The sequence below is a fragment of the Macaca mulatta genome, chromosome 4 (assembly GCF_049350105.2).
Source record: "Macaca mulatta isolate MMU2019108-1 chromosome 4, T2T-MMU8v2.0, whole genome shotgun sequence".
NCBI classification, from domain to species: domain Eukaryota; kingdom Metazoa; phylum Chordata; class Mammalia; order Primates; family Cercopithecidae; genus Macaca; species Macaca mulatta.
In genome coordinates this window covers 74,150,053-74,177,898 of record NC_133409.1, presented here as the reverse complement: position 1 = coordinate 74,177,898, position 27,846 = coordinate 74,150,053, and the positions used below count along the sequence as shown (strand labels likewise).

The 27,846-nt window shown below is 38.7% G+C and overlaps 1 protein-coding gene across 1 annotated transcript in view; it reads left to right on the top strand.

Moving 5' to 3' along the window:
• Nucleotides 1-24,926: 24,926 nt before the first annotated feature.
• TFB1M (transcription factor B1, mitochondrial) overlaps nt 24,927-27,846 on the top strand; it is a 54,410-nt gene continuing 51,490 nt past the window's right edge. Inside the window, 1 exon segment of the mRNA NM_001261482.1 lies at nt 24,927-25,095. Coding sequence (NP_001248411.1) covers nt 24,963-25,095 — 133 coding nt within the window. The 5' untranslated portion in view covers nt 24,927-24,962.

Below are 27,846 nucleotides of genomic sequence, written 5' to 3'. Positions count from 1 at the left end.
CATAGTGGCACATACCTGTAATCCCAGCTACTCGGGAGGCTGAGGCAGGAGAATCACTTGAACCCAGGAGGCAGAGGTTGCGATGAGCTGAGATCGCACTACTGCACTCCAGCCTGGGCAACAAAAGCAAAACTCTGTGGGGGGAAAAAAAAAATCTTTGCCTAGACATTTTGTCATTAGGTTATTCAAAGTTAAGATGAAGGAAAGAATTTTAAGAGCTGTGAGATAGAAGCATCAGGTAACCTATAAAGGAAAACTATCAGATTAACAGCAGATTTCTCAGCAGCAACCCTACAAGTTAGAAGGGACTATCTTCAGCCTCCTCAAACAAAACAATTATCAGCCAAGAACTTTGTATCCAAGCGAAGCTAAGCATCATATCTGAAGAAAAGATAAAGTCATTTTCAGATAAACAAATGCTGAAAGAATTTGCCATTACCAAGCCAACTACTATAAGAACTGCCAAAAGGAGCTCTAAATCTTGAAACAAATCCTGAAAACACATCAAAACAGAACCTCTTTAAAGTGTAAATCACACGGGACCCATAAAACAAAAATACAAGTTAAAAAGCAAAAACAAAAACAAAAAAAACAAAGTACGCGAGCAACAAAGAGCATGATGAATGCAACAGTACCTCACATTTACATTCACTAACATTGAATGTAAATGGCCTAAATGCTCCACTTAAAAGACACAGAACTGCAGAATGGATAAGAACTTACCAACCAACTATCTGGTGACTTCAGGAGACTCACCTAAGGATTCATATAAACTTAAAGGGGTGGAAAAAGGCATTTCACGCAAATGGAAACCAAAAGCAAGCAGGTGTAGTTGTTCTTATATTACACAAAGCAAACTTTAAAGCAACAGCACTTAAAACAGACAAAGAGGGACACTATATAATGGTAAAAGGCCTTGTTCAACAGGAAAATATCACAATCCTAAACATATATGCACCTAACACTGGAGCTCCCAAATTTATAAAACAGTTACTAACAGACCTAAGAAACGAGGGAGACAGCAACACAATAATAGTGGGGACTTCAATACTCCACTGACAGCACTAGACAAGTCATCAAGACAGAAAGTCAACAAAGAAACAATAGACTTCAACTATACCTTGAAACAAATGGACTTCACAGACTTCCATCCAACAACCACAAAGTACACATTCTATTCAACAGCACATGGAACTTTCTCCAAGATAGACTATATGATAGGCCATAAAACAAATCTCAATAAATTTAAGAAAATTGAAATTATATCAAGCACTGCCTCAGACTACAGTGGAATAAAACTGGAAGTCAACTCCAAAAGGAACCTTCAAAACAATGCAAATACATGGAAATTAAATAATCTGTTCCTGAATGAGCATTGGGTCAAAAACAAAATCAAGATGGAAATTTAAAAATTATTCAAACTTAATGACAATAATGACACAACCTATCAAAACCTCTGGGATACAGCTAAGGTGGTGCTAAGACAAAAGATCATAGCCCTAAATGCCTATATCAAAAAGTCTGAAAGAGCACAAACAGATAATCTAAGGTCACACCTCAAGGAACTAGAGAAACAAGATCAAACCAAACCCAAACCCAGCAGAACAAAGGAAGAAACCAAGATCAGAGCAGAACTAAATGAAACTGAAACAAAAAAAATACAAAAGATAAATGAAACAAAAAGCTGGTTCTTTGAAAAGACAAATAAAATAGACCATTAGCAAGATTAACCAAGAAAAGAAGAGAGAAGATCCAAATAACCTCACATTATTACAACTGACACCACTGAAATAAAAAAGATCATTCCAGGCTACTATGAATACCTTTACACACATAAACTAGAAAACCTAGAAGAGATGGATAAATTCCTGGAAAAATACAACCCTCCTAGCTTAAATCAGGAAGAATTAGATACCCTGAACAGATTGAAATGGTAATTTAAAAATTACCAACAAAAAAAAGTCCAGGAACAGACGGATTCACAGCAGAATTCTACCAGACATTCAAAGAATTGGTACCAATCCTTTTGACACAGATCCTTTTCACAAGATACAGAAAGAAGGAACCCTCTCTAATTAGTTCTATGAAACCAGCATCACCCTAATACCAAAATCAGGAAAGGACATAACCAAAAAAGAAAACTACAGACCTATATCCTTGATGAACATGGATGCTAAAATCCTTAACAAAATATTAGCTAACTGAATCCAACAACGTATTACAAAGATAGTTCACTATGATCAACTGGGTTTCATACCAGGGATGCAGGGATGGTCTAACATACACAAATCAATAAATGTGATACACTACATAAACAGAATTAAAAACAAAAATCACATGATCATCTCAATAGATGCAGAAAAGGCATTTGACAAAATCCAGCATCGCTTTATGATTAAAACTCTCAGCAAAATCAGTATACAAGGGACGTACCTTAATGTAATAAAAGCCATCTATGACAAACCCACAGCCAACATAATGCTTAATGGGGAAAAGTTGAAAGCATTCCCTCTGAGAACTGGAACAAGACAAGGATACCCACTCTTATCACTTTTCTTCAACATAGTACCGGAAGTCCTAGCCAGAGCAATCAGACAAGAGAAAGAAATAAAGGGCATCCAAATTGGTAAAGAGGAAGTTAAACTGTCACTGTTTGCTGATTATATGATCGTTTACCTTGAAAACCCTAAGGGTTCCTCCAGAAAGCTCCTAGAACTGATAAGAGAATTCAGCAAAGTTTCCAGATACAAGATTAATATACACAAATCAGTAGCTCTTCTATACAACAGCAACCAAGCAGAGAATCAAATCAAAAACTCAACCCCTTTTACAAGAGCTACAAAAAAATAAAATAAAATACTTAGGAATATACCTAACAAAAGAGTCGAATGACCTCTACAAGGAAAACTACGAAACACTGCTGAAAGAAATCACAGACATTACAAACAAATGGAAACATATCCCACGTTCATGGATGGGTAGAATCAATATTGTGAAACTGACCATAATGTCAAAAGCAATCTACAAATTCAAGGTAATCCCCATCTCAAAATACCACCATCATTCTTCACAGAATTAGAAAAAAAAAATTACAAAATTCATATGGCACCAAAAAAGAGCCCACATAGTCAAAGCAAGACTAAGCAAAAAGAACACATCTGGAGGCATCACACTATCTGATTCCAAACTATACTATAAGGCTGTAGTCACCAAAACAGCATGGTACTGATACAAAACACAGAGACTAATGGAACAGAATAGAGAACCCAGAAATAAACCCAAATACTTACAGCTAACTGATCTTTGGCAAAGTAAACAAAAAAACATACAGTGGGGAAAGGATACCCTTTTCAATAAATGGTGTTTGGATAACTGGCTACCCACGTGTAGAAGAATGAAACTGGATCCTCATCTCTCACCTTATACAAAAATCAACTCAAGATGGATTAAGGACTTAAACCTAAGACATGAAACTATAAAAATTCTAGAAGATAACATTGGAAAAACTCTTCTTAGGCAACAATTTCATGACCAAGAACCCAAAAGCAAATGCAATAAAAACAAAGATAAATAGCTGGGACCTAATTAAAGAGCATTTGCATGGCAAAAGGAACAGTCAGCAGAGTAAACAGACAACCCACAGAGTGGGAGAAAATCTTCAAAATCTATACATCTGACAAAGGACTAATACCCAGAATCGGCAACGAACTCAAACACATCAGTAAGAAAAAAACAATCCCATCAAAAAGTGGGCTAAGACTAGACATGAATAGAGAATTCTCAAAAGAAGATAAACAAATGGACAAAAAACATATGAAAAAATGCTCAACATTACTAATGATCAGGGAAATGCAAATCAAAAGCACAATGCAATACCACCTTACTCCTGCAAGAATGGCCATAATAAAAAAATCAAAAAACAGTACATGCTGACATGGATGTGGATAACAGGGAACACTTCTACACTGCTCGTGGGAATGTAAACTAGTACAGCCACTGTGGAAAACAGTGTGGAGATTCCTTAAAGAACTAAAAGTAGAACTACCATTTGATCCAGCAATCTCACTACTGGGTATCTACCCAGAGGAAGAGAAGTCATTATTCAAAAGAGATACTTGCACACACATGTTTATAGCAGCACAATTCATAAGTGCAAAATCATGAAATGAATCCAAATGCCCATCAATCAATGAGTGAATAAAGAAACTGTGGTATATATCTACAATGGAATACTATGCAGCCATAAAAAGGAATGAACTAACAGCATTTGCAGTGACCTGGATGAGATTGGAGACTATTATTCTAAGTCAAGTAATTCAGAAATGGAAAAACAAACATCACATGTTCTCACTGACATGTGAGAGCTAAACTATGAGGATGCAAAGGCATAAGAATGATACAATGGAGTTTGGGGACCTGGGGGGAAGAGTGGGAGGGGGGCGAGGGATAAAAGACAACAAATAGGGTACAGTGTGTACTGCTCGTGTGTTGGGTGCACCAAAATCTTACAAATTGCCACTGAAGAACTTACTAATGTAACCAAATACCACCTATACCCCAATAACTTATGGAAAAATAAAATAAATGTTATTAAATAAATGCTAAAAGAAAATAAAAGAATAAAATAAAAGGCATGACCATATGTAATAGACCTTAGAAAGACGACCCTTCGAAAGTAATTAACGTGGATGGGTTGGTTGCTTCATGAATAAGCCCCCTAAGCTACTCAGAAGCCTTGATTATCTAAAGTGAAGCATTCAAAAGGTGTCTAAGAGCACAAATTAGAGTTCGTGTTATTTTGCTTAAAAAGATCTATTTCTCTTCAAGTTTAGAATGTATAACTAAACACATCTTATTCTCCAACTTGTACTTCCCACCACTGAGTTGTGAGGCTCTGGATAGCTTAATGAAATATTCTGGAACTCATATTTTCATCTGGAAATGAGAAGATTAGATCCCTTAGATCAGAAGTCAGCAAACTTATAACCTACAGGCCTGCATCTGTTTTTGTAAATAAAGTTGGATTGAAACACAGCTACCCTCATTCCTTTATACATTGTCCATGGCTGCTCTCACTGAACAATCGAAGAATTGAATCCTTGTGTCTAAGATAATCTAGACTTCAGGGCCTAAAATATTTACTACTTTTCAGGACAAGTTTGCTGATATCTGACTTAGACTATTCTTTATTTTTTAAGTGGAGAGAGATATAAAAGAATGGAAATCCATATATATTGGCCAGGCACCAGTGGCTCATGCCTGTAATGTCAGCACTTTGGGAGGCCAAGGCAGGCAGATCACCTGAGGTCAGAAGTTTAAGACTAGCTTGGCCAATATGGTGAAACCTCATCTTTATTAAAAATGCAAAAATTAGCCAGGTGTCGTGACATGCCCCTGTAATCCCAGCTACTCAGGAGGCTGAGGCAGGAGAAATGCTGAACCCTGGAGGTGGAGGTTGCAGCGAGCCGAGATCCAACCACTGCACTCCAGCCTGGGTGACAAGCAAGAATCCATAAATCTACATATATATGTTTGTGTGTATGCATATTATATATATATACTATCTTCTCATCTCTGAAAATCTCTCTCATCCTCTCTCTTTTTCCTTCTAAATAACTTTAAACAGCACAAAAACTTCTATTTTTACCTTTTCCTTAAATATACTTACCTCTAAGCATTAAATTATTTTCATTTCTTTCCCATGAATATCCCACTACAGAATACACGCTGGACTACATTATTTGTATTTAAGCAAGCAGCGTTGGGGCTCCTTTCCCAGGTTGTTGTCATTAAAAGGACTAAAGCAAAACATTGAAACAAACAATAACATGAACTATTCTCTATATTTACTTATTTATTTAGAGTTGGAGTCTCACTCTGCCACCCAGGCTGGAATGCAGTGGCATGGTCTCCGCTCACTGCAACCTGCGCCCTCCAAGTTCAAGTGATCCTCCTGCCTTAGCCTCCTGAGCAGCTGAAATTACAGGTGCCCACCACCATGCCAGGCTAATTTTTGTATTTTCAGTAGAGACGGGGTTTCACCATGTTGGCCAAGCTTGTCTTGAACTGCTGACCTCAAGTGATCCACCTGCCTTGGCCTCCCAAAGTGCTAGGATTACAGGCATGAGCTACCATGCCCAGCCGAGCATCTCTCTTTAAACTACTTTACCAACACTGACAATTTACGTCCAGTACTAATCAAAAAGGAAACTAGAGGCTGGGCATGGTGGCTCACGCCTGTAAATCCAGCACTTTGGGAGGCCGAGGCAGGTGGATCACCTGAGGTCAGGAGTTTGAGACCAGCCTGGTCAACATGGTGAAACCCCATCTCTACCAAAAATACAAAAAATTAGCTGGTGTGTTGGTGGGTACCTGTAATCCCAGCTACTCAGGAGGGGAAGAATCACCTGAACCCAGGTGACAGAGGCTGCAGTGAGCTGAGATCATGCCATTGCGCTCCAGTCTGGGCAACAAGAGCAAACTTTTGTCTCAAAAAAAAAAAAACAAAAGAAACTAGGACTTAAGCTAGGGCATTTCAAAACACCACAATTGCACCATGGGTTTAATAATAAAAAACAAAACACTAACATCTTGTGATCACTCGGTGTATGACAGTCCTTATGCATGTAAAGTACTTTACAGAATTATCTCTTATAACCCTTCCCAGCACCAATGCATAGAATGGTTTAGGTTGGACATTGCATACGAGTAGCACAGCTAAAAAGACTGTCACATCATAGCCCTCTTTATCATTTTGAAGATTGTTCATATTTTTATCATAACTTAGCTAACTTTGAAGATGAGGGAGCTATATATTTATCAAGATAGTTTTCTGACAGGTGGCAGTAAAACGTCTTACTTAATATAATTGATACATATTACATTCTGCTTGAACTTACAAAGGAAGAATATATTTGATTATTAAAAGGTCTTGATAATCTAACAACATTCAAAATAACCTATGTTTCTAAATAAGTTTTTTTTTTCTCACTGAAGTACTGATTACTATCTTAAATTTTTTTCAAATCTCATACAATCAATTCTCTCTAGTTCATATATTCTGGCACTTGTCTTCTATACTCAAGTAAGACAGCAGAGTTCTATTTTAAGTACACAGGCATTTTTATTATGATACAAATAACTAGGTAATAGTTAATATTAATTTAGCATCAATAATATACAAAGTATGTATTAAATTGACATAAATTAGAGATTACTATGTAACAATCTGCTAATTATATTAGAGCACTTGTTTATTTGTTGCTATGGAAATTTTATAATTAACTGCTATTAAAATTTTTGGCTTGTTATCTATATTGTTTCTAAATTTGATTTTCTAATTATTGTAATTAAAAATTCAAATTGAATATTATATTGTTTAGTCATTTGATGTATAGTATTTATTCAGAATGACTTTATGTTTGTATAATTGTGATTAATGATAACATATAACATACTAACTTCAAAGGTTCTTTTTTCACTTGAGGAATGAGAACTTTTCTCTAATTCACAGAAAGGTGTCCTGTGGGCTAGTAGCACCCTTCATCTTTCAGCCAATTTCATGATGGAGAAGATACTGTTATTATCTCCTTTTTACAGAAAGGGAGGCTTAGAAATGTTAAACAATATGCCCACCATCACAGAGATAGCAAGTCATGGCGCAAGATTCAAACCCTAGCAGTTTGAGCCAGAGCTCAACATAGGCAGCATAACTCTCACGGCTGAATAGCAAGGTTTGAGGAATTACAGGTATTCCCTCCCAAAAAGGACCTCCCGTACCTTCCTGTCTGGATGGACATTTCTCTCACTGATGTCATTTATTGATTATGCAACAAAAGTGAATGCAGTTCTTTCAGAAGATCACAGTGGTGACAACAGAAGTTGATTAGAACTGGCAAGATGGAAGAGTCATCCAGCGTGGATTTCCAAAAACATGTGTACGTTTCAGGAATCGATGAGAAGCACATTTTGATGAAAAACAGATGCAGATTCAAATTATTCCTCTGCCACCTACTCAAGAACCCTTCCTCTCAAATTCCTGGTCCCCCTCCAGCATACAAAAGCACATCCTATACATATCTCCAACCATTCATCTGTCCAAGCCAGGAACCTGGGAATCAGCCTTGACACCTTCCTTTCCCTCCCCACCCCACCTGTTCCCACCCATCACCAAGAACTGTCTTTGCAAATACCTCACAAACACGTTTCTCACCATGTGTACCATTGCCACCCTGGCCTCCCCATTATTTCACACCAGAATTACTATAATACCCTCTTAACCACTTTCCTTTCTCACACTCTGACTCCTCTCCCATTTGCTCTCCCCACTACACCTAGATTGACTATTCATCTCATCAAGGAATGCATTCCCTTAAAACCTGTGAATGCAATGCCTATCATTTCTAAAAATCAAACTCTATCCCAGCCTACACCATCTTACAAGATGTGCCACCTCTCCTTCTCCAGTCACCTCCTGTGTACCGCAGACCTGCTTGCAGACTCTCAGATACTCCCCGCTCCTACACCAGGGCCTTTGCACATGCTTTCTCTTTCGACTACTTAACACCCATGTATCTTTCATTACTCAGCTTCACCGTCAGAACCGCCAGGTGTGTGCTCCCTGACCTTTACCTTTCCCTCATATCTCTCCTCATGTCTACTGGCCCATGGTCAGATCTGGTCACCCTGTGCTAGCTTCTCCTATACTGAACGTTTTGTTTTTTCCTGCAGAGACTTTATTACAGGTTGTGATCATACATTGACATATGGTTATTATTGGCTAGTGTCTGTCTTCTGCCATGGACTATAAGCTACATGTGGGGAGTGTCCACATTTGCTGTGCTCACCATTTGGATCTAAGTGCTTAGCACAAAGCACAGGTCACCAAATTCTTGTTCAATAGCATACAGAACTATGTAGCTGTGAGCAAATTACTTAAACTTTCCCAGTTTCTCTTTTTCTCAACTGTCAAAAAAAAAGGGCGGGGGGTAGTGGGGGGAACAATACTGCCTCAAAGGTTTTTGTCAGGCTTAACTACAATCAGCTATGTAAACAGAATAGGTTCGTTTACTCGATACATGGTAGCTATTCCTGCTATTACTCCCTATAATATGCTGTGGGCCATCAGAATTTGTCCTCATTTTTAAATTGTTTCTAGTCCTGTAAAAAAGGAAAACATTCACACAAATAATTAAAACACTATAGGATAAGAGTCTATCACATTACCCAACAGGAGGCCCTACCTAACAGGCTTTGGCCTTTGCAAATGTGAAGTCGCCAACATTCAGGATACCTTCTATCATCTCTCCTTTAGGGACCATCAGGATCCTGCTGCTTGGATCACAAGCATGCCATTATCAAGAGACTGGCTCAAACACCATCTCCTCAGCATAGACCTTCGTGATGCTGCCAAGAAGAATTAACACCTTTTTCATCCCATGTCCTCCAGCAGTGTGTGTCTGTGTGTGTGTGTGTTGTGTGTGTATCCCTATTAAGAAATTAAAGTTCCTCAAAGACAAGAATCGTGTTTTTTATTTCTATATTCCTGACCAAATCAACTACAATAAATGCCCAATTAAGTTTCATTGAATGAATGAATGAATGAAAAGGAAATAAAATTAAACACACAACAGTGGATATGTAGAAGAGACAAGCACAGCAAGAGTAACTAGGCTGCCCCAGGGAGGCAGTATGCAAGTCCAGAACCTCGCTTATGTTCAGAAGGCTTTCAAAAGACAGATCAAAGGAAGTGGAGCCTGGGCAAGAGGCAGCCGTAGTCTGTTTACTCTTCAATCACTTTGTAACTTACCTGCTGCCCCCACCCCTAGGTCTGCTTTGACATAAGATCTTTAAATGTTGAGGTGGGAAGGGGGGAATCACTTAACTGCTATCTGATTCCTCATCTGTAAAATAGAGCTACTGACACTGACCTTCCTCATAGAGCTATTGTGTGGGATAATCAATTAATAATTGCAGAATCCTTTGAGAGTATAAAGTGCAACATAAATGCTAAGCATAATTTCCATACAGTCTCTGCTGGCTCTTCTCAAGCACATTCCGGCCGACCTCGGTGCCTTTGATCTGCTGTTATCACCTGCAATAGAGCAAACAATGCCTTTGTATCATTAAGCAAATGCATAATGAATGGTATTCATTGTTAAAGATTACTTAGCAATATAACTTGGTTTTTTTTTTGGTTTTTTTTTTTTTGCCTTTTGAATGGGAACATCCACCGATGACAGGATTATGTAAGCTAATAGCTAATGTGTCAAAGGAAAGGAGAGAAAAGAAACAGCCATGGCAACCGGGGCAATAGGACGGCAATAGGACCCAGGCTTTGGCCTTCAGAAGAAAACTGTATCCACCTAGCAAAACTAGGATAAAGAGTAACTTGGAGAAAACCAGAGGGGATGGTGAACAGAAAAGTCAACAATGGGAAATGGCAGACTGTGGCCTAGGCATCCTCCGGCTGTCAGATCTCGGCTTATTTTATGAGACATAATCTGCCATCTTCAGGAGTGTAAACCTGGGCTGTCATTGTCCTCTTCCTCAAGTCTCTGGGTTCTTCCCTTCATGCTCGCCGGTGCTTTGGTGGGAAGATTGTGTTTTTCTTTGAATATCACCTTTTCTAAGGATAGAGGCAGGTGGCACTATGATCAGAGAACCTTTATCCTCCTCTGCATTCCTCCCCGATGCTCGATGCTCAGCTCTTCCCAGAGAAATGGCCCTCAACCCAATGCAGGGGCAATCGCTAGCCTCAGGAACAATCACCCCAAGATTCTCAAGGTAAGTGAGACAGCCTGAGAAAGACCACCTCCTCCCATAAAATGCGAAAAAGCTCACAACTTGTTCATTGGTTCATTTGATTTAATGCCAAAAGGTTGGAACAGTATTACAATTCCCTTAAGTGTTCCTTTGAGATTTAGACAAAAGAAACAACAAATGTTTGCTGCTTTGGTTTAGATTTTTTAAGTTTAGACTTCAGTACTCTAGCACAGTCTTAAGGTATTTGGTAATTCTACAAGTTTAATTTTTAAATGTTAGAGTTAACTTTTATGTCACGTTTCTCAAAAACTATATGAATTTACAAGGTACTCCTCTCCCTATATTCCTTTAAATAATACCCAAAACACAACTCTCATATACCCTTCTAAGTTTTACTGCCTTGACTACAGGGATTTTATGTCTCTTATTTGGCATTGCTGTTTATTGTCACTTCCCCCATAATTCTGGTTTTTGCTGGCCTGTTTTTTTATTTTATCCTTTTGAAAGTCTTTCTTCACCATGCTAAGTCAAACTTTGAAACTTGATAAACGCCACAAAATTTTTCTTAACATGGAACAAGATCGCCACCCAGTGGCCATGCTGAGCTTCACTCTATGCATTTTTCCAGATTTTTCCCCTCACATTTTTATTTATCTGGACGGCAGAACAGAGGCGTCCTTAAAGAATAGCCCAGCCCCTTCATTTTTCTGAGGAGAAAATTAAAGGTCAGAAAGGTTAATATCTGGTCAAGTCCACAATACCACAATAAGACCCCTGCCTTAGGACAGGCTTCAGTCCTCATGTTTTCAACGACTACCTCAGAACTGGAGGTGACCTTCAGGATCAGCCAATCCAAGCCCTCTATCGTACAGATGAGGAAACTGAGGCACAGAGAAGAAAAATGGCTTCTCAGGGTTTATGGAGCTGACTAAACGGGACAAAACCCAGCTTTATTAACACTTAGCCTGATGTTCATTCTCCTACTTAGACCAATCTCATTTTAAATATTTTATTTTCCCCTTTGGATTATCATAATTCCAGTCTTTAATAGATGACCACAGTAGATAAGCATAAAATGGCCAGCCCTTGCCTTCCTCAAAATGAATAAAGTTATGCAAGGGGAACCCTCAGAAAGGTAAAATTCATTTTCATTAATGAACTGTTCATTGTTGGTATATCCAAAAATATTTCACCACTTTTGTTTATACTTAGGAGGTGATAGACTTAATTAAAGGCAATTAGAAATTCTAACTATGCCTTCTTTCCGTTTAAAGAGAACACTCGGCCGGGCGCGGTGGCTCACACCTGTAATCCCAGCACTTTGGGAGGCTGAGGCAGGCAGATCATGAGGTCAGGAGATCGAGACGATCCTGGCTAACACGGTGAAATATGTCTCTACTGAAAATACAAAAAATTAGCCGGGCGAGGTGGCGGGTGCATGTAGTCTCAGCTACTCGGGAGGCTGAGGCAGGAGTATGGTATGAATCCAGGAGGCGGAGCTTGCAGTGAACCGAGATGGGCCACTGCACTCCAGCCTGGGTGACAGAGTGAGACTCCGTCTCAAAAAAAAAAAAAAAAAAAAAAAGAGAATACTCATGTCTGGTTCAAAATGTCTTGATTCTAGAATTTCAATAGTTGGATTTGAACACTTCCTTTGGCAAGTTAGGGATGACTTCACATTGTCCACTAACTTCAAAGTCCTCTTCATGACATGAGAAAGATCCACAATATTGAAGATTTCTTATCACTCTAAATAATTTTGAGTTCCTAAACTTGGAGGTGAATAAGATTCACAGAAGGTAGCAGATGCTGCCTGGCTTTGCCCCACCCCAGATCCGCATGGTCCTCCTGAGTTCACCTGCAGTTGTGGTCCCAGGCAAACTGACAGCTCCCCACTTCCCCTGCTGTCTTCCATGCCTGAGGGCTTTGGAGCCTCCCCAACTTCTGGTGGGACAATGCTGAGTTGGGCTGCACACAGTTTTTCAAAAGATCCCCTGGGATTGAGCCCCAGCTGCCCTGGAGCCCTAACATGAAACTACTCCCTAATCCCTGGAATTGGCCTATCTCCTTTTCCCATGGCGTTTTCCCCACTTCCTCACTTGTGCTTCCTGGGATCACCTCCCCAAGAAGGGCAATTAAACAAACAACCTGCATCCACACCCTTGCCTCAGGGCCTGATTTTCAGGGGATACAAACAACTGACTCTGCATTGTAGAGAAGCTCTGTTTTGCCTTGATGTCACAACTTGTCTCTAATAATGGTGTCCCAAGAGGTGGTTCAGTCTGGCCTTTCTCCCTGTATACAAGCAGATTAACTAGGAAGCGTGAGAAGTTGAAATGTTAGGGCCTTTCACTTGAACAAGCCATTTTCAAGCCTTGGGAAGGGCTCTAGAAATCTAATCAAATGGTGTATGTTTTTGTAAAATTTACAAAAGCAAGACATTTTAACCCTAGTTAAAAAGACTAAAAAAGACCACTGTCTCTTTTCAGGTTGTATTCTGGTGACGGAGAGCACTTTGGGAATCTGGCTAAAGGGGAAATTCAGTTAGAAATACACATTTTAACTGAAATTTGGCAAGATGTTTCAGAACATTTCAGTAAAATAAATGTAAAATTACAGACTCCTGTTGGGAGAATATGGAGTGTTCTTTCTGCTATCTTTAAATCAAATATTTAAAGAACTAAGAGAAAATGTCAATAAGAAAGTAATAGAGTAAGACACAAAAGCAACAGAGTGAGCAATAAAATCAATAGAAATTATTTCAATATCAAGAAGTGAATTGCAACAAAAACATTCAGCATCTCAAACGCAGCCAGAAGAATAGAGTAAAAATAATGATACGCTTATGAATTACTTGATAACCCAAATTAATAAACACAAGTGAATCATATGAATACACTGGAAAAAAAATAAATACCCCAATTTTTTGACACCAAATATTGTTATCAATGAATAAAATATAAACTCACAATACATCACCACAACGAGTACACCTATGACAAATTGGTTAATGAGTGTCATTAATCCAAAGTATTCAACATAGGATAATGCACTAGAAAGCTTGAAATGCCTTGAAAACAAACAGATCATATGTGCAAAAAACTTAATAGAGGTTTTCCAAATTTGAGAGCAATCCTAACAGTTTATATGACATTGCCAGCTATGAGTTGTGAAAGCTATAAGAAATGTTTCTAAATTATCAAAAATAAAAACCAAACTGTAATCAATCATGGTAGAAGAAAGATGAAATTGTCTTTCTATTCTCTCTATGGAATATATTCCTAAAACATTATCATGTGAAGATGAAACTGAAGAGTTTGCTTTCAAAAATGGAAGGGAAAAATTATCAAAGAAGTCTGAAAGTAGGAAATTCGATTAAATATTAGGCTACATAAAATAAAATTTCTTTGTTTACTTTTACAATAAAAAATAGTCCATTACTTTTCAGGATGTTGTTGTTTGTGCTCTTTGTCATTAAGTATCTGTCATTTCTTGTCAGTCCTTTTCTTATTCCAAATAAATGGTTTTGATAATTAATTTTACATTTATAATGGTGTATTCTTTTCTTAAAGAAAGCCTCCTAAATTATATAAGCTTCCAGGACCATTTCTTCCCAAAGTTTCCTCTAACAGTGAAGGCCTTTCTCCTGTAACAAAAAAAAAGAAGCAAAATGCTCTCTGTTCCACTTAATACACAAGAAAAAGACATGTACCACAAGACTCCCAAAAAGTCAATGCATCTAAGAATGGGAAAATAGTATACAACCTTTCTCACAGGACACGAATCATGATATTTTACAATAAATTAAGTTGAGAGTATATACATTTAAATTACATGCCTACCACATTTCTTAGTGACCTGCACTGCTAGTGGTTCCCAAACTTAAAAAGCAAACCAAAAAAGTCTGTCATCTGAGTTACAAAGATAGTCATGGCAAGTGAATGAAGGAAAACTGACAGAGATAATGGATCAGTATACCACGTTACACTTCTTAGGCTTAGGGATTAATAAGAAAGTAAGACAGTGTTTTACAAATGGCAGGTCATAACCTATTATTGGGCAGTAATAATTATTATAATAAATTGTAACGATCACTTTTTTAAAGTCAAACAGTTTAGAAAATAGTTTGTAAAAGATTGCATCACACATACAGAGTGTTTTTTTAAGTGTGTGTGTGGGTGGGTGTGTGTATATATAGGGTTACAATGTAAAAGGCATTTCTTACTGTGGGTCATGGTCTAAAAAGTTTGAAAAATACATATGAGAAATAAAGGGTTGGGGCCAGGCATGGTGGCTCACGCCTGTAATCCCAGCACTTCGGGAGGCTGAGGTGGGTGCAACACTTGAGGTCAGGAGTTTTCAAGACCAGCCTGCCTGGCCAACAGGGTGAAACCCCATCTCTACTAAAAACACAAAAATTAGCTGGGTGTGGTAGCACATGCCTGTAATCCCAGCTACTGGGGAGGCTGAGGCAGGAGAATTGCTTGAACCTGGGAGGCAGAGATTGCAGGGAGCTGAGATTGCACCATTGCACTCCAGACTGGGTGAAGAAGCGAGACTCTGTCTCAAAACCAAAAAACCAAAAAAAAAAAAAAAAAAAAAAAAGATTGGCTGCAGATTGAAGCACAAGAGAATACGAATAACAGGGACAGTTACAAAAACTTGGTTTGGCAATCTGCAACAAATCATTTCTAAATTCATTGGAATTTGGGAGGCATTTTTCCTATAGAAATAGGAAGTCATTAAAATTTGCTTTTGTAGTTTCACCTAGGTATCCAATCATGACTGAAACATAGTTTAAACTAAAAATAAACTAAATTTTAAACTAAAAACAGTTTAAGCCATAATTGGATTCCTACGTGAAACTACAAAAGCCTATTTAACTCATAAGTAATATATATGTTATAATACGATATGCTATGATAGGGTGTGATGTTGATATATTATGACATGATATAATAAAGCATAATGCAAGATAAATGAACTATTGCAGTTATTATAGATTTCTAGGCCGGCACTCTTCTTTCCTTCCCAATAGTCCCTACCATTTATAAGACTCTTAAGCAAATCATTTTGAAGATAATCTAAAATTACAGGATTTCCATCACAACATAATGTATATAATTTCACAACACCATTTAACATTTTTATTATAATTCAAGATTTTATATTTTGCACCTCCACTTGATTTGGTATAATTGCTACCTAAACCTTTCTGCTGGATTAGAACCACTGACCCTTCCTTACTCCCATCCCCAAAAAGAACAAGAAAGGTGTCGAATAGGCCTAAAATGAATAGTTTTGAAATGGACAATAGTAAGATCAAATGATGCACTTGTGTTAAGGTATAATATTTGTAATTCTGTCCTGAAGATAACTCTCCAGTGTTAAAACTGTCAATGCCTCTAAATAATGAAGCAAAAGAATAAAGACTTAATATGCAACGGCCAAGCTCAATAAAAATCTGCAGAAGGAAAAATCATCTTTCATGAAAGCTACAGAATAATAAATGAGCAGTAATCTTCTGAGCTTACTGTGTCATATGTTACAACAATAAGGGAACTATATCCTGATGGTTATTTCATTTCAATATCATAAGAACATTTATTTTAATATCATACAATTTATATGTTGATTATATATAGCTAGATCTATGTCTACTAGATGAGCATGTTCACACAGGAAGAGGGAAGGAGAAGAGAATTACGAATTTATGAAATAACTTTAGTGTTAGGCACTATATTTGGTCCATTACATGCATTGTCTTATGAAGTATAATGAGACATAATACATATTTTGTAATGCTATAAGGCATCTGTTACTATTCTCATGCTGCAGTCAAAGCAGCTACATTGGTTTTCTGGGGCTGACGTAACAAATTACCATAGATTTAGTGGCTCAGAACAACACAAGTGTGTTATCCTACCATTCAGTCATTTAGAAGTCTGAAATGGCTCTCACTGAGTTCGTATCAAGATGTCAGCAGGGCTGCCTTCCTTTCTGGAGGCTCTAGGGGAGAATCAATTTTCTTGCCTTTTCCAGCTTCCGGAGGATGCTCAACCTTCTTGCCTCTTGAACCTCCTCCACCGTCTTCCTCCATCTGCAAAGCCAGCAACATCAGGCCAAGTCCCTCTCACACTGTCATCTCTCTGGCTCTGTCTTCCAGTTCTCTTTTCCACTTTTAAGGACTCGTGATTGCAATGGGCTCACCCGCATAATCCAGGATCATTTCCCTGTCTTAAAGTTAGCTGACTGGCAACCTACACTCCATCTGCAACCTTAATTCCCCTTTGCCATGTAACCTCACATATTCACATTTTCCAGAGATTAGAATGTGAACATCTTTGGGGGCCATTTTTGTGCTTACCACAAAAACTAAGTTCCAAAAAGATTAGGTAGCTTGCCCAAGGTCACAGAAGTAAAAGGAAGATGGAGCCTGGCTTTTTACCCAAGTTTTCTTAACTCCAGCCCCCCTGCTCTATTCAATACAGTTTGCTGTGCAGTTTGTGTCTAAAACTGGCAACAATCTCCATGGTTTAGGTCTCATCAGGAATCATATCTTGGTGCCCCTTGTGTATCAGGCACCCTGCTAGTGCTGCATACACAAAGATGAATAAAATACACTGTTTTATTTGAAGAGCTAAGAGTCTGACAAAGGAGGCACTGAAATTATATTATATTACAATGCAGTATGTGATGATGCAAGTTTCTATATTGCAAAATGCAACATGGATTCTGCTGGGTTCCTGAATGTAGCAGAACTGGACCTCAGAGTGGAAGGGATCAGGGCCAGAGTGGAGAGCATGACAAGAAGGTGGTCAGTAAATATCGAAAAGTTTCTCACAAGGAGTCACACTTGTGTTGGGCCCAGAAAACGAATAGGATTTCGCCCAACAAAGCAGATAGAGTTGCAGAGGCATTCTTGTGGAGTAGCAGGTCTCAGGATATACTAAGGAAATAAAGGAAGGCATGACAGAAATGCAACTAGAAAGGAATTTAGACCCAGATTGTGTCAGACCTTGAGTGGCACAATAAGAGGTCTGAACATTCTCCCTGTAAATGGTAAAAAAGGAACCAGGAAAAACTTTAAGCCAAAGAGGAGCATAAGCTGGAGAAAGAGAGCTGATTTAGAAATATAAGCTTCTTAGAAAGGCTACTGTGATGGCTTCATGATAGGGGTTCTTGGGAAGAAATATAAGATGGTCTACAAAAAGATCTACCCAGGACTTTTAAAAGTTTGAAAACAGCTATAATTTTTTGGAGTTTCATATTCTTATAGAAAATAAAATGTACCCTAACTAATCAGAGGAAGTCATTTTCATTCATTTATTTAGCAAATATGTATTAAATATCCATTGTGTATCAGAATTTTTCTAAGTGAACAATTGGTTCACTTTAGTGAACAAATAGATACTGCCTTGTTTTCATGGATCCTACATTTTAGTAGAGAAGACAGACATATACTCAGAAAAACAAACAAGCAACATAAATAATAATGAAAATCAAGGGTAGTTGTACGAAAGGGGGCACACAAGACTGAGACAAAGAGTCGCAGAACAGGTATTGAGATCCCTGAGTAGAAACAGGACTGACTGATGCTTAGTCTGAATGTACCAGAATGGCCATATTATACTTGTTACAATATTGAATTAGGACACAGCCACACCTGCCAAAAATGGATGCTCCCAGGATCCCCAAAATACCTGCCACTGGTGCCTGAGCCACACTGGATTCTCCCTTAAGACTTCCTAGAAGTCCTCATAATCCACCAACCAAAGAGTTAATGCTTGGCCTGAGGGTCTAGATCTACCTCCAGCTCTGTGACCTCTGGCATTTTTTCTGATTGTTAGACATTGGCTGTCACCTTTCGGTAGGTCAGTTAGCAAAGACATTGATAGAGAAAAAGAGGAGCCCTGTGTACCCTGAACCTGAACCTGTTCTACTAAGATGGAACCTTTGGAAGAAATCTGTTGATGTGACACTTAAGACTATGCTTAAAAAAAAAAAATTGAGGAAGCAATAGAAAAGCAAAACCTCAAGGTTAGCTTGTCAAAGGTCAAATTAGGTCCTTCTCTTGTTAGAATTTGTCAAGAAAAGCTCCAGTTGAAAAGGTCACCTTGAAGTCGAGACGGAAAAAGAAAAGGCGATAGCCAGCTGAAGAGTGGGAGGTGATCATCCCAGGCAGAGAAAACTGCATATGCAAGGAAGAGAGGAAGCAAGCACTTGGCATGTTTGAGGAACTGAAAGAGGACCGGCAGGGCCACAGCTTATCTTCGGGAAGGTGGATCTAAATGAGGTTGGACATAGGTTTTTTAGGCCATAGCGAGGGATTACATTTTTATTTTAAATGCAATTGGGAGTCCCCTGAAGGGTTGTATGCAGATAAGTGAAGTGATCCAATTTCCACTTTTAAAGCTCATTTTGCTGCTGAATATAAATGTATTATAGAACAAGACTGAAAGCGGTTGCGGGAATGAATGTGAAGGATGCTGGCAGCAGAACTGGAGAGAAGTCAATTGTGAGATCTGTTGTCAAGACAGGATTTTAGGAATTGATGATGGTATGGGATATAGATGTTGAGGGGATGGAGAGATCATTGATGAAGGTCGTGATATCAAATAATAGATTTTCAATGTAGACAAAACAGCCTTATATTGGAAGAACATGCCATTTAGGACTTTGATAGCTAGAAAGGACATTTCGATGCCTGACTTCAAAGCTGCAAACAACAGGCTAACACTTAATAGGGGCTAACGAAGTTGGTGACCTTAAATTGAAATCAGTGCTTATTTATCACATTAAAAATTCTAGGGCAAGTAAGAATTACACTAAATCTACTCTACTTGTGCTCTAGAAATAAATGAAACAACAAAACCTGGATGATAGTACCTCTGTTTACAGTATGGTTATCGAGTATTTTAAGTCATTGTTGAGACCTACTGCTCAGGAAAAAAAAATCTTTAAAATGTTGCTGTTCACTGATAACACATCTGGCCACTCAAGAGCTCTGATGGAGATACACAAGGAGATTAATATTGTTTTCATGCTTGCTAGCATGACATCCATTCTGCAGCCCATGAATCAAAGAGTACTTTTTACTTTCAAATCTTATTATTTAAGAAACACATTTTGTAAGGGTATGGCTACCCTAGATTGTAATTCCTTTGATAGATCTGGGCAAAATAAATTGAAAACCTTCTACAAAGGATTTACCATTCTAGATGACATTAAGAACATTCATGACTCATGGAGGCTACAATATCAACATTAACAGAAGTTTGGAAGAAGCGGTTTCTAACTCTCATGGATGATTTTGGGGGGCTCAAGACTTCAGTAGAGAAAGTAATGGCAGATGTGGTAGAATTAGCAAGAGAAATGGAATTAGAAGTGAAGCCTAAATATATGACTGAATTTCTGCAATCTCATGTTAAAACTTGAACGAATGAGGAGTTGCTTCTTAGGAATTAACAAAGAAAGTGGTTTCCTGAGATGGAATCTACTCCTGTAGAATACTGCTCCTGTGAAAATACTGTGAACATTGTTGAAATGCCAACAAAAGATTTAGAATATTACACAAACTTAGTCGATAAAGCAGTGGCAGAGTTTGAAAGGACTCATTCCAATTTTGAAAGAAGTTCTACCGTGGGTAAAATGCACTGTATGCTACAGAGAAATCTTTCACAAAAAGAGTTAAAAGATGTAGTAAACTTCACTGTCTTATTTTAAGAAACCACCACCCTGATCAGTTAGCTCCATCAAGTCAAGGCAAGACTCTCTATAAGCAAAAAGATTAACATTCACTGAAGCCTCAGATGACCGTTAGCATTTTTTTAGCTATAAGGTATTTTAAATTAAGGTATGTACATATTTTTTGTAGACATAATGCTATTGCACACTTAATAGACAACGATAGAATGTAAACATACCTTTCATATGCACTGCAAAACCAAAAACTTCATCTGTCTCACTTTATGGAGATATTCACTTTATTTTGGTGGTCTGGTACTGAACCTATAGTATCTCAAAGGTTTGCCTATATAATAAAGGCTAATTATTTTATAATGCTGTTAGCATATTTTCTTCATTCACAAAAAGGTTTGCTTACTGTATAGGAAAAAGCTCTACCCATAGCTCCCTGAGTCAAACGAGTTGCCCATCCTCAACACCTCATTAGAATACGTGATAGTAATTCACAGACCTTTGGGGACAATGAGCAGGCTTTCAAATACTGCTTGAAATAGGGATAAACACTATATTTTCAAAAATAGTGTAAGTGTTCCATGGTTCCCTCAGGCAATTAGCTGGTTTTGTTGCCATAAGTTGTCCTACTTCTATCCCCACAGAATAAGCATTTGGTCTGTCTGCTCAGAGTTATCACGTTTTTCCTTTTTCCCTCTAGGTAGGTCACTAGATTCCTTTGTGAACAGTGGGCATCAAAGAGCCATTAAAACAAAAAAACCCTAAATTTGTGCGAAATGCAGCTCTTAATATTTCTCTGGAGCATTGAATCATATTATATGTAATTATAAAATACTATCAGAAAAGGGCACTTTACATACCATAATAGTCATTTTATAAAGTTCAATTTGGCAATTCCAAACCACATTTAATTTTCTCTGCAAATTCCCACATGGCAGGAAGATACTGCTCTCTGCAGCTTTCAAGTCTCTTTCAGGGAACGGTAAAATGACAACCTTTTAGAATTAGCACTTTTTCTATACATAGACACTAAATCACTTATGCCAAATACAGTCACATATGCATTTTTATTAAAATAAATACTAAAATAATAAGTAATTTTCCTATATAACCATTTTGGGATTTTATGCAAATTAGAATTCTGCAATATAGTTTAGTATGAATCATTTGTAGTTCTTCATCTTCACTGACAGGTGGGGCTAGTGATTTCTGTATTAATTATAATATTTTAGCATATTAAAATCTGTATCTTGATGAAGCAGACACTTCAAAGCTTCAAAACTGATGAAACTGCATACCTCTCTTTTAAGGGATAAAACCATTTGCATTAATATGTGAAATACACTACTAAAACACCCCCTGCTGATTTCTTAGGCTTTTGCAGGGAGTTATGCATAATTTTCTGAAAATTAAAAACCAAGGATTAGATATTTATGATGATAAAAATTGGATCTCAAAAAACTATTAAAAACTTGGAAGATTCTCCTAAGCTAGAATTTTTAACTCAGTTAAAAAATTATTTAACACGTACCAGAGGTTAATAAAAAGCATAGTGTAGACAGAAGATCTAAACTCACTTCCACCACTTACTAGCAAAGCACTGTGCTATGGTCTGAATGTCCCCCAAAATTCATGTGCTGAAACTAAATCACCAATGTGGCAGTATATTGAGAGGGAGGCCCTGAGGGGGTGATTAATTAATTGAGGTAGAGCTCTCATAAATGGGATTAGCAACCTGATAGAGCTGGAGGGAATTAGCTAATCCCTTTTTGCCCTTCTGCCTTCGGACATGTGAGGACATGACATTCCTCTTTTCTGGGGGATGCAGCAACAAGATGCTATCTTGAGGTAGAGAGAGCAGCCTTCACAAGGCACCAAACTTGCCAGCTCCTTGACCTTGGACTTTCAGCCTCCAGAACTGTGAGAAGTATATTTCTGTCCTTTATAAATTACCCAGTCTCAGATATTTTGTTATAGCAGCAGGAATGAACTAAGACACATCTTTGTGAACCTACATCACAGAACTGAAATGAGAATTAAGTAACATAGGAAGCTTCTTTATAAATAGTAGATAATAATCTCACAAATATCAGTTATTGAAAATGGCATAGTATAAGCCACCCATAAATTCATTTTTTTTTTTTTTTTTTTTTTTTGAGACGGAGTCTCGCTCTGCCGCCCAGGCTGGAGTGCAGTGACTGGATCTCAGCTCACTGCAAGCTCCGCCTCCCGGGTTCACGCCATTCTCCTGCCTCAGCCTCCCGAGTAGCTGGGACTACAGGCGCCTGCCACCTCGCCCGGCTAGTTTTTCGTATTTTTCAGTAGAGACGGGTTTCACTGTGTTAGCCAGGATGGTCTCGATCTCCTGACCTCGCGATCCGCCCGTCTCGGCCTCCCAAAGTGCTGGGATTACAGGCTTGAGCCACCGCGCCCGGCCATAAATTCATATTTACATCTGGAGACAAATTATCAGGCATCTACAAATTCTCCATGCAAAGGTGTTTTACTCATTTAGATTTTAGTTTGTTTTTATGTTGATGTTAATCTTTTAAAAAGCTTATGTGATTATATTTAGGGTCATCTGAATATCCTCTTTATACCTGTTAGGCAACGTGTATGTTCATGGTAGCATTAGTGCCAAATAATTCAAATTCACTTGTTTACAAGCTACTGAAAACAGATGCAGGCAGACTTAATATGTAGCTTCCATGCTCTTCCAAAATAAAGACAAGTGACAATGGAAAAAAATTTGAACAAAGATTTGGTAATAGTTTGACTCCAGAAACTAATGGAACATCCAGTCATTAAATGGCACACTGTATCACTGGTAAGCTGAAACTTTAAAAAAAAAAAAAAAGGAATCTTGCCAGTTAGCACTAAGTGTAATGATTTAACAGTGTTCATCACTGTCAATTAATAAGACTATTTATATTGGTTTTGTGTATATTTATTGCAATTGTTTAAATAGTTACATGAAAACTGTAAGCTTATGTTTACACTTAGATTCGTATTTCTATATATTTAAATGTTAATAAATTAACATAAATTAGCTTAAAAATAATAAGCTGACACTTGAGTGTGGCCAGTGAGATCAGAACTCAGAAAAGACACAACTCAGGTTGTCTTCTCTCTGTACTTTGCTGTCTGACTCTGGGCAAGTCAAATGACCTCACCTCCCCTATTTCTTCACAGCAAACTAAGAATAATAATTTCATTCACACAGGACCATTGCGAGGAGTACGTGAAATAATGAATACAACCGGGAATGAATGCCTTCTCAGGTAGAGTGTGTTGTGGACAATAAGATATCTGAATCAAGAGTCTGTACTTTCAGCCTACATTTTGATGCCACGTTGGGTAAATCTCCTTACTTCTATGGTAGTCACCATTGTTTTTTAAAGTTAGGAGATTATCTCAGTTCCTTTTAAAATAGCTTTTATAGAAGGTGGTTGGGTTTTCCACTGGAATTTCAAAGTACTCCCCATTTCTGTATCATGCCCACAGTTATTTCGGTTTCCATTAGCTTTTTTTAAAACTTACTGAGGGACAAAAACGTTAAGATTCATTTGTGATCAATGCAGCAATGTCCAAATATAAGCAGGGTTAAGAGAGCAAAATTATCCCATCTATCAGAGAAACTTTAATATTTTTCTTTGCTTCGTTGTTTTATCTGGTATAATGGAAGGGCAGAACTCATATTTGAGTCTTCTCTCTGTTCTTAGCTGTAATCCTAGCAAATTAAATGACCTCTTTACACTGGCTAATTATTCATCTGCCAAACAATTATAACAGCCACCATTGATCACGTACGAGCTTACCCAATGCCATGCGTGCACCGTGTTCTCAACGTGCACACCAGGCGAACTCTCTCATTTAGTGCTCACAATTTTGAGGTGGACATTAGGTCCACTTAACCGATGAAAAAACTGAGGCTGAACAAAGTTAAAAACCTGTCATGCAGCATCTGCAGAGCGGAGGTTCTAAAAACACCTCACCGTAAGAAAGAACTGCTAACAAACAATAGCTCTGCCTCTAAACACCCGCTTTTCGTCTAATATTCACAGATGGGCATTTGGAACGTCAAAGGGCCAGAAGCCCTTAGAACCTTCAGGGCTGCAGTAAAGCGGCTGCACCAAATCCCAGAGCAACTCCCTCGAAATACCCCACCCTGCCCAGGCCCCGCCTCGTCCCGCCCTCCTGGGCGCTCTCCCAACCGCCCGCTCCAGAGAAGCCTCGCCCACCCGGCTCCTCCGCCGCTCTCACTTGCGGAAGTCGCGGCGCACCCTGCCTGCCTTTCTCGCAGGAGGACGCAGCGCATGCGCTCTCAGCACACCCGGATTTCCTGTCTACCGTCATCGCTTCCGGTGGGGTAGGTCTGACCAATGGGGCTGGCTCCGAGGCGGGCCTTACGTCTCGCAGATTCCTACCCTGCGCGTTACTTTCGGAGCGTCTGTGAAGGGCCGGGGTGAGACAGGGGTGGCTCGTGCTTGCCGAGTCTCATGGCTGCCCCCGGGAAGCTCAGTACTTGCCGTCTCCCGCCGTTGCCCACGATTCGAGAAATCATTAAGTTGTTCAGACTGCAAGCAACGAAGCAGCTATCACAGAATTTCCTCCTGGACTTGAGGCTGACAGGTGGATGGTTTAGCAGTGCTCCCCGGATGTCTCCCCAGTGTCCCTAGGGGCGTGGGCCGGGGGGTCTCACACGTCCCCGCGGGCGGGTGTCCAGGCACTGGCGTGCGACGGGCTTTTGGTCAGGTCCTTCGACCTCTTTGTATCAAAAGAACTCCGGTCCCACCGCCCAGGAGACATGTGAAGTGCGTTGATTGCTCACAAAACTCCGCGTTCAGGGGAGTGTAGCCTGCAGGCAGGCTGCATAGACGCCGAGCTCACTAGGGGAGGAAGGGTTCGTGTGTCGTGAAAGGCGCTGGTGAATACTGGAATCTGGGTCACTTTGAAATCAATCACTCTGAAGTGGTACAGCACATGCTGACTGGACTTGCTTTACATGCAGTTTAAAGTTACCAGAATTTAAATTGGTGCCAGGATTTTATCAATAAGTTGGTGAAAAGAGTATCCCTCGTAGGATTCGTGGTTTAAACGTTTACCTGTTGCGTCTAAGAAAGCCTCGGGGACGCTAATATTCATTCATAAGTATGTATTAGGCAAGCACCGTTGTGCTAGTGTTGGGGGTAGGATATGGGCGTGAACAAGGCAGTGTTTCCTCGAGGAGCTTACTTTTAGCAATTTTACATTCCCACACCTAATTGTTTAAAGTCACTTTTTATGAGATATAATTTATATGCAGTAAAATTCACCAGTTTGAAGTGCTCAATTTGATGAGTTTTGACGAATGTATTAATATATGGTCGTTCAACCACCATCACCATTGCTTAGTGATGTTCTATGAGATGAGATTGCAAAAATATATTACAAATATGGCTACTAAGTCAGTGCTGGAGTACTTAGGTTTTGAGATGTTCATATTTCATTCTGTTTGGTCCCACTTCAGAAGTTGCAAAGAGCAGTAAATCACGCCCAAAAAGTTCATTTTCACTTAAATGAAGCACACTCCAGAAAACATAAAATGTTTTATTTCTTGGACGTGTAGTCTTTATTCTGCCTGTAGCAATATGACTTTGGATAAAATAATGTAACTCTTAAGTGTTCTCATCTTTTTTTTTTCTTTTTAAGACGGAGTTTCGCTCTTGTTGCCCAAGCTGGAGTGCAATGGCACGATCTTGGCTCACTGCAACCTCTGCCTCCCCGGTTCAAGTGATTCTTGTGCCTCAGCCTCCCAGGTAGCTAGGATTACAGGCTTGAGCCACCATGCCCCGCTAATTTTATATTTTTAGTAGAGATAGGGTTTCACTATGTTGGTCAGGCTGGTCTCGAACTCCTGACCTCAAGTGACCCACCCGCCTCGGCCTTCCGAAGTGTTGGGATTACAGGTGTGAGCCACCGCGCCTGGTAGTTTCCTCATCTTTTAATTGGAAGAAGGGCTTACTACTTTAAAAGATTACCCACTCTAAAATTCTTTGGTTCTAGTAATAGCTAGTGCCAACCTTTTCGCTTGTTATAGCCACATCCTAAATATAAATCACCATTCTTAGGGTAGAAGTTATAGGTCTATCTATATTTTTAAAAATATATTTTATATATTTATATAATGTTATATTTTTAAAAATCCTTCAAATACATTTTCTCATGATCTTTTATCTTCAGGAGTAAGTTTCAAATTCTAGGTATTATCCACTCTTTCTATGGGAACCAGAGTTAAGGGAGATTAGGGTATTTACCTGAGGTTAGATGCTCAGGCAGAGGAAAGCAAGAATGAAATCCAGGCTCATTGATTTGATAGTGCTTCTTTAATATTCATTTGTATTTCAATGTGCCTTAAAAGTTTGAGAGCAGAGACCTGCCTACTGTTGTAACTCTCCATTTTAAAGAAGGAGAATATTAAATTTATTCCATAATGTGTCCTTCCTGTTCCCCCCTCTGAGAGGCATTGGCTTTAGAATTTATACCTGTGTTGAAGTCCATGACCTTGTACAAATGAAACAATAGACAAGGAAACTGAAAGGTTAAGAGAAATGAAATTGGGATAGGAGTCCTTGGTTAACATGTAAGGATTAGGTGAGAATGTGTGTAAATCGATCATAACAGGTAAGATGGTCTGTGGATGCTAATTCCCTCCCTGTTTAAAGACTAAACCATTTTTGGATGGTTAAGAAACTAGTTTCTTCATTTTAGCTGGCAAAGATATGTTGTTGAAAACAAGCAAAAATAGGACTGTGAACACTTACAAGAAGTGCCGGTATGTTTTCAGTGACTAAATTTCCACTATCCTAGGAAGACCAGTTCCTTGCATTTCCATATCTCAGAGTCACTGAGACCAGCCCATTGCATGTTTTTCCAGATGTGATGATTGGCTGCACTGAGTCAATACTTTACTCTTTTATGATGTCTTAAGGGCTGCTAAGTTGAATTTGATTGATTAAAAAATTTATTTTTCCATATTAACATGCATGTGTGCAAAGCTTTAAAAACCCTCAACTGCTCAATTTAACTTTTTCCTGAAAATGACTAAGAATTCAAATTTCTGAAAATCCTGTGATCTAAGAACTTATTGCCGTTGCCATATTGACCACCAACAAGATGTCTCTAGATAAAAAGGAGACTTCAGCACTTTTTGCTTTTGGATTTCACTAGCAATACTAGCAATACTGAAGATTCTGTATGTGAAACTAGTGTTGCTTATTCAGATATTCAATGTTCAGTAACTATAGAAAAGTGCTGCATGCTTATCTAATCTGTTCTTAGGAGGTGGTTGGTTTCAAATCCATTTGAAAAGAATTTGCATGGGGCAGATAGAAACTGCAATAT